This window comes from Quercus suber, unplaced genomic scaffold (assembly GCF_002906115.3).
Source record: "Quercus suber isolate HL8 unplaced genomic scaffold, Cork oak 2.0 scaffold_129, whole genome shotgun sequence".
Taxonomy (NCBI): Eukaryota; Viridiplantae; Streptophyta; class Magnoliopsida; order Fagales; family Fagaceae; genus Quercus; species Quercus suber.
This window is the reverse complement of record NW_027069592.1, coordinates 337,882-345,591: the sequence shown is the minus strand read 5'-3', so window position 1 is coordinate 345,591 and position 7,710 is coordinate 337,882. Positions and strand designations below refer to the sequence as shown.

The following is a 7,710-nucleotide window of genomic DNA, read 5'->3' as shown; positions in this document are numbered from 1 at the left end:
TTGATATAAATGCAAAATCTCACTTCCAAAATAACTAAATATTATGTTAAAAAAAAAAAAAAAAGCATAATGATCATACGTCTGTAATGCATTGTTTATCCCAACAGAGAGCCATTGATCACATCTGGACCATGCAACTCTTTGTCTTAGGAGTGGTGAAGTGGCTAATCACTCGATTCCCATAGACAACGTTAATTGATGATGCACAAAAATCGTTAGTGAGCTGATTGTCCACGAGTGCTCCAATGGGGTGTCTGTGAAACATGAAAACTAAGAAACAATAGAGAGCAGCAATGGGATGCCGGTCAAAGACCCTCCGAAAGTTAAGTCAGTCAAAGATTAATCACCAAGGACTCAATAGTGTGAGAGCTAGGGATTTTCTGAGTACCTTAGGCAAGAGGAGGCTAGGTGCTTAAATAGTGGTGTAGGACTGACGGGGACATTAAACATCATCAAACCAAAGAACAAGAAAAACAACGAAGCATCATCAAACCCAAAGACCTAGACAAGAAAAACAACGAATTAGAGGAAAAACTTCGCGTGGAGCTTCATCGTTGCCACCTCCTGGAACCTTCGCTGTTGCTGCCTGGGTTCAGTCTGAGCTGAGTGGTTTGGGTTAGGGTGATCTAGGTTTGTGGGTTTTGCCTTCTTCATGGTTTCTGTTTAGGTTTGATCTTTCCAATTTGTTCCTTCTTCGTGGCTTGTTGTTTCTTCGTGTTTCTTCTTTGGGTTTCTTCTAGTTTGTGTTTCTTCTTTGTTTAGTCTGGGTTTATGGGTTTCTTCTTTGATTTTGCCTTGTTCGTGTAGTTTCTTCATGTGGTTTGGGTTTCTTCGGCTTTGTCTAATCTCTTCATGGAACTTGAGTCTGTAATGCTCGATTTCCACGCATAGAACTCAAGTTCATTATACTCGATTTAGCACAACAAAATCGACTCCATTATACTCAAGATGTTAGTTTGCTAAATTATTTTGAAAACGCGTTAACTAACGAAATTGTTTGAGTTTTAGTGTTTTTTTGAAAAAAAATCCCAAGAGGTTTTCTTAAAGATTAAACAAAGGAAGTGTGTGTTTGACATTGATTATTTTTGCTAATTTATTTTTACTACTATTTATAATTCTCCTTATATATTTTGGTATTATTCATGAGTCTTATTATTTTATTTTAATGACTTTTACTTTTATTTATGAAAAAAAAAAATAGATTTAAGTTAAATAACCGGTTCTTAGACACGAAGAGAGGCATTTAGTTGAATTAAAAAAAAAAAGTTATTAAATTAGGGAGCAGCGACAAACTCCTCTATTCCTGCCTGCTACCACAACTGCTACTGTCTACCTACCGACGACTAGTAAGTAACACGAAGAAGGGATCATAAAAAGGGACAAGGGTTGCGCAGATCCAAACCATAAAAAAGGAAAGAATTTAATGTCAACCATCGATATCAATATCATCGCTCCTCGTCCTCATGTCGCCATTACATGCAAAGGTACTTCAATTTTTGTTTCTTTTCTGCTTTCTTTGTTGTAGTAATTAATTTAACAAACATTAATTAATTAATTAATTAATTAAGCTGCGGTGGCATGGGGAGCTGGGGAGTCATTGGTGATGGAGCAAGTGGAAGTGAGTCCGCCACAAGCCATGGAGATTAGAATTCAAGTTGTCTCCACCTCTCTCTGCCGCAGTGATTTCACTGCTTGGCAATCCCATGTACTCATCTTTCTCTTTTTTCAATACTTTTTTCTTTCTTTCTTTCTTTTTTCCAATACTACTTACTTATTAGATACATGTTCTACTATTATGTCATTCTGGGTTTTTTTTTTTTTTTTTTTTAGGGGAAGAGACAAATTCCGTTTAAGAGAAGAAATGCTTTTTAGAAAGAATAATAATAGAGATACACGTTATTTTACAAAAGTTTTTACAAACTGTTAATGTGATGAATGATTATTGATAAATAAAAAAATGATATTAACGGAGGGTCTAAATAAAAACTAATAAAAATTTGGCCACATCAATATTTTGTAAAAATGTTGTAAAATAGTTTTTAGAAATGTTTGTGACATACAATTGATTGGTTAGGGACATTGGTCATGGTATTATCTCTGGATAAATTTTTAATTGCATTAGAAGTATTTAAATGTAGGCTTGGTGATAGATCTTTATTTGAATTGATCCTATGTTTTAGGATAGTATTAGTTCCTATGTTTAAGGATTTGTTGATGAGAGATTATCTCATCCTTGGCTATTTATGTAGTTGAATGCATTAATGAGAATTAAGCAGAAAATTAACTGAAAATGTCTATTTTCTCTCTCTAAGTTTAGGAGATTGGTCATCTCAAATTCACTACGCTATCTTTTACTTCTTAGTTTACAACATTTTCAGACCTAATTAAGCATCCTATCCTATTTGTCCCTGTCAATAAAAAAATAAAAAAAATAAAACTCAGAAAGAGCAATCAATACCAACTTGTTTACTTTCACAACTTGATCTCATTTTTCTTTTTCTTTTTTTAATTACGGAATAATGTTTCTCCTTGAATCAAAGTCCTTGATTAGCAACCAAATTTCAAGATAAATGAGTACTGCAAGTGTTTACTGGAGATAACATAATAATTATTCCTTACAGCTGGAGTCAAATTAACATAATTATAAATCCAGTGGAAAATCTCCCAAACACACTGAAATTTGATATATTACAAACATTACCTAGATTGCAAGTTGAGTTGCTTGTTTTATTGCTGCTCTTACCGGACCGGAGGCTTGAGATATATTATAAGGGATGTGAATTTAGCTACTTCTCCAATGCATGAAGGCAAAAGCCACCAGACGATTTATAAGGGGCTAAAAGCAGGTCCAAGAGTTTTTATTTTGAAATTATATCCTTCATTTATTTTTATTTTAAAAAAATTCCAAGAACCATACGTCTTCAAAAGAATAGCATGTCTTGGCAATTTATGTATTAACCCCCAATAAGTTAGTACAGATAATCTTAAAAGCATGACAAACTTCTTCCCTTGGTGAAGCTGAAAGTATAGTTGACCTACTATATATATATATATTCTTTCCAACTTTTGTTTCACTTTTCAGACAATTGGAGTTTTGGGAAGAGGTGAGGTTCTTAGTGTATGTCACAACTTGTTTGTTTATGCAGGCTATTTTTCCTCGGATATTTGGCCATGAAGCATCGGGGTACATTCTACACTTTTTTGCTACTAATTTAATTGGATAGTAATTATACTTTTCATGGATGATTTTTAAATAGTAAAACTGAAAAAGATTTCTACTTGAAGATAAACATGTTGAACTGCACTATGTTATTCATGAGATACAGTAGAATGCGTTGTGGATCTCATTAGGATTGGACTAAGTTAGTGAAAAAAAAAAAAAAAACAGGTGTTGAGGACTTTTAATACAATGAGGATGATTAGTGACAGTTTTCTCATCATATAGTATCCACTTTGTTAAATGCTTATATAACTGGCAAAGGGAATGGGTTCCGAACTTTTGATTAATGGCATTTTTACAGGATTGTTGAGAGTGTGGGGCAAGGAGTGACTGAATTCAAAGAGGGGGACCATGTGCTAACTGTATTTACTGGAGAATGCATGCAATGCAGACAATGTACATCAGGCAAAAGCAACATCTGTGAAGTTCTGGGGTTGGAAAGAAGAGGTGTGATGCATAGTGATCAGAAGACACGGTTCTCAATAAATGGAAAGCCTATCTATCACTATTGTGCAGTCTCAAGTTTCAGTGAATATACAGTGGTGCACTCAGGATGTGCTGTCAAAGTGAGCCCACTGGCACCTCTGGAGAAAATATGCCTTCTGAGTTGTGGAGTAGCTGCAGGTAAAAATTTAAAAGCTTGATGGCACATGATCAAGTCTGACACTGCTGTGCCCACACATTTGTAACTACATGCATAAGTGTCTACCTAAATTTTCCTGCAATAGAAAAAGATCTTCTTGGTTCAGGATGGTAATACTTCACAATTCAAGGCCAAGGAGTAAAAAGGATAATATTTTCTTTTGGAGGTTCTCCTACTTGCATACAAATGCATCTGTGTCTTTGTTTGTGTGTGTGTGAGTGATAGACAAAGGAATTCTTTATTTTAGTTGAGTGTTCTTGACAGTGGGGTTGTGCTATTAGGTTTGGGTGCAGCTTGGAATGTTGCTGATATATGTAAAGGATCAACTGTGGTGATTTTTGGACTTGGAACATTGGGCCTTTCTGTAAGTATGCTGACATTATAAGATACTTTCCATCTGTATTCTCCACAAGAACATGTCAATTAGCTATCCAAACATGATTTTGATTAGTGATTATTTCCTGTACGACTAGGTCGCACAAGGTGCCAGACTTCGGGGGGCATCTCGAATAATTGGTGTGGACACTAATCCTGAGAAGGGTGAAATTGGTATTATGATTTTTGCCTTTCATTTTCTGGTTTTCAGTGGTTTGAGCCATTAAATATTTTCTGGTTGATGATTGAGTTTACTTATTGGTGCAGCAAAGGCTTTTGGAATAACAGAGTTTCTTGACCCAAATGACTCTAATGAACCTATTCAACAGGTTAAATGGTTAATAGAACTAAGCAGGCTCTATCATTTTATTTTCTTTTATGAGAAACATATGTTATATATTATGTATAGCTCATTAAGGAGAAACACAATAGTCTTGTTGGTAAAATTCTTTCAGGTTATTAAGCGTATCACTGGTGGAGGGGCAGATTACTCGTTTGAATGTATAGGTGATACTGGAATGATAACTACTGCATTGCAATCATGTTGTGATGTAATTTTCCTAATGTCCTATGTGTCATGTTTTCTAATTTAAGAACACTTTATTGATTGCACTTCACTTGATTATTTCTTTGTCAACTCTTGTTTCTTTCAGGGATGGGGTTTGACTGTTACTCTTGGCGTACCAAAAGAAAAGCCAGAGGTGACAGCTCATTATGGACTATTTCTTACTGGAAGAACATTAAAAGGTTCTCTATTTGGTGGATGGAAACCTAAATCTGATCTGCCCTCATTAGTGGAAAAGTATATGAAGAAGGTAAGTTGTGCTATAGAAACTCCCCGTAGTGTTGATTTACCAAGTTTTGCCTTTTTGGCATTTCAAAATTTGTCTTAAAATGACCAGAGTATCAAGAGGTTGTATACCTGGTGAAGTAAGAATCATAAGGATGTAAAACAAAATCACATGTCTGGAAAAAAGTTTAATTTTAGAAGTGCCTTTATACAGGGTGAATAACTCTCTGAATAAGATTGCAAACTGCAAAATGGATATCTATAAATATTAAATAGCTTAACATGAGGACACGTTGATTCTCTTGAGCTGATCAAATTTGATTAAAATGTTGCATTTCGGTTATAATTACTTCTGCAATTCTAGCCCAGACATGTTGAAACAGGATAAATTGTTTTCCCACAGAACATGGTGATGTGGTGCTCCTTTATCTCACAAACATGGTGGATACACCATGAATGTGAGAGGAGAGAGCACCATGTCATTGGGCTCTAAGAGTACCTAATAATTACTCTTGAAACATATACATTTAGGTCAAGATTTTCTGGTCCTATTCATGCATTCCGGAAGGCCCAATGCAAATCCTAAAACTAATTTTTCTTAAGTACCCATGCAAACATAAAGAGTATTGCTTGTTCACCTCTTGCTTGTTTCCTGTGAATCCAGTGCACTGTCAATACCTCTGTACTAGTAACGAAAACTGAAGATAGATGGCAAGATATATGGCAATATTTGAGAGAAAGAGGAGTTGAAGGGATGGCGTGAGCCTTTGGAGCATAGAAAATTTGACTGAAATTTTAAATTAATGAAAATGCATATAATATTACAACAATATGGTTTAAAATCTTCCACAATGGTGGTCCAACCTTGCAGGATTTTCTGCTGCAACAACCCCCCAACCCAAAAATAATAATAAAATTGCCAAATCTGTGGTATCTTGTTGTAAGTCTAACAATCAGTCCATGACAATACAAAATTAGACAAGATGAGGAGTTTTTCACTGATAGCCTCGCAGGAGTGACTTTTTCATTATAGAAACAAAGCTGATTTATAGTATGACGACAACAACCAAGTTTTAGTTTCAAAATTTTGGGGTTGCTATAGTATGACGACACATATTTTTGTCTACCGTTCTATTCTATTTGAAGTCACACTCTCTATTACTTAATTGACATGTCCTTTCTTACCACTTCTATTAAATGTTATTTTTGGTCTCCCGTTACCTTTTTTTCAGTCATTCAACTTAAATCAATTCATTCTTTTTCATTGGTGCATTAATCTCGCTTCTCTAAATATTACATATTCCTTGTAACCAACTCTCCTATATATATGTGGAATGTAGTGACTGAGGGCTGTCGTGAATTTCAACTCCTTTTTCCTCAATACTCTTCATTAAAATAATAAAATCCTAGATTAAAAAAAAAAAAAAAAAAAAACAAAAAAAAACAAACAAACAAACAAAGAGAGGTAAAGATTAGCACATACATAAAAAGCTGAACTCTAGAATTGTAATGTGAGATACTTTCATTGCATTCTTGCGTGTGTTTGTTTTTCTAATATAAACAATCAGATAGTTGAATAACCTTGTAGTTTATATTCTCAATTTCTGCCTGTAGCAAAATTCAGATTGATAAATTTGTTGACTAACTATTTCGGTAATTTTTCACAATCTTTGCCTGCAGGAAATTCAGATCGATGAATTCATTACTCACAATATTCCATTTGAAGATATCAACAAAGCTTTCAATCTCATGAGAGAAGGGAGGTGTTTGCGTTGTGTTATTCACATGCCAAAGTAACTTTTTTTTTCATTAAGGACCTATTTGGAATTCGTTTATTTTGCTGAAACTAAAATTTTTTTGCAAAAAGTACCGTAAATAAAGATAAAGGTTCGCTGAAATAGTACAGTGGAATCCATGAATAGTATCAAAAAGTACAGTGAGACTCATGAATAGTAGCAAAAATAAGTTGAATAGTAAAATAAGTTGGCAAAAATAATTTTTGCCAAACTCGCGCTAAATTGGTTTTAACGGAAATATTGCTTGGGGGCATCTATATGAGAGAAAATCTGATTTGCTTCTTTGTTGATTGTTCTAGTGCAAAGGCGACACTTGTGAAGGAGTAGAAGCTAATACTTCTTTTTAGGTTAAAGCCTTTTTCAACTGCATACTGAAACAGTGTAGTTGGTTGGTTGGTTGGTTGGTTGAAAATATTCGGCGGTGATGTTTCATTGTTTTTAGTTTTTACAGCTCTTCTTTGATTTCCTGCCATCTACTTAAATAACTATGTACGATTCATTTGAATGCGGATTTCTAGTTGTCCATACCTCAATAGTTTTTATGCAGTGCCTTGGTGCCTGTCTCACCTTGAATCAAATGGCATATTTAAGAGAAAGATTAAGGTCACGGGTTTAATCCATTTCGGGTACATAAATTGCCCACTAAGCCTTTTGTGTCCCAAGACCACGTGGAACCAAGTGATTCAGTTGCAACAGAAAAGTGGCTAAAAGATAAGGAAGCTAAGATGATAAGGATAATGGCTCAAGAATTAGTTGTCGTTTGGATTGTTCTTTGAACCAGTTGTAGACCCACTCTATGTGTGGGAATATATCATTCTCTACAAATATATCATTCAAGAGTTAAGTCATTTTAAATATACACCCCTTCTTTCCTCTCTCCGCATGT

General features: G+C 34.7%; 1 protein-coding gene across 4 annotated transcripts; it reads left to right on the top strand.

The window, feature by feature from the left end:
* Window positions 1-1,276: 1,276 nt before the first annotated feature.
* Window positions 1,277-7,349, top strand: LOC111985452 (alcohol dehydrogenase-like 6). 4 transcript variants are annotated; one of them, XM_065776161.1, is made up of 11 exons: window positions 1,277-1,484; window positions 1,569-1,705; window positions 3,147-3,184; window positions 3,522-3,844; window positions 4,145-4,227; window positions 4,337-4,412; window positions 4,506-4,567; window positions 4,694-4,789; window positions 4,892-5,053; window positions 6,709-6,821; window positions 7,172-7,349. In XM_065776161.1, the coding sequence occupies exons 1-11, from the start codon at window positions 1,424-1,426 to the stop codon at window positions 7,197-7,199; spliced, it is 1,179 nt and encodes a 392-aa protein (XP_065632233.1). In that variant the 5' UTR covers window positions 1,277-1,423; the 3' UTR covers window positions 7,200-7,349. The 4 variants fall into 4 exon arrangements, with proteins under 4 accessions (XP_065632233.1, XP_065632232.1, XP_065632234.1 ...); XM_065776160.1 differs by having other exon boundaries at window positions 7,124-7,349; XM_065776162.1 differs by lacking the exon at window positions 7,172-7,349 and having other exon boundaries at window positions 1,278-1,484; window positions 6,709-6,928.
* The last annotated feature ends 361 nt before the right edge of the window (window positions 7,350-7,710 follow it).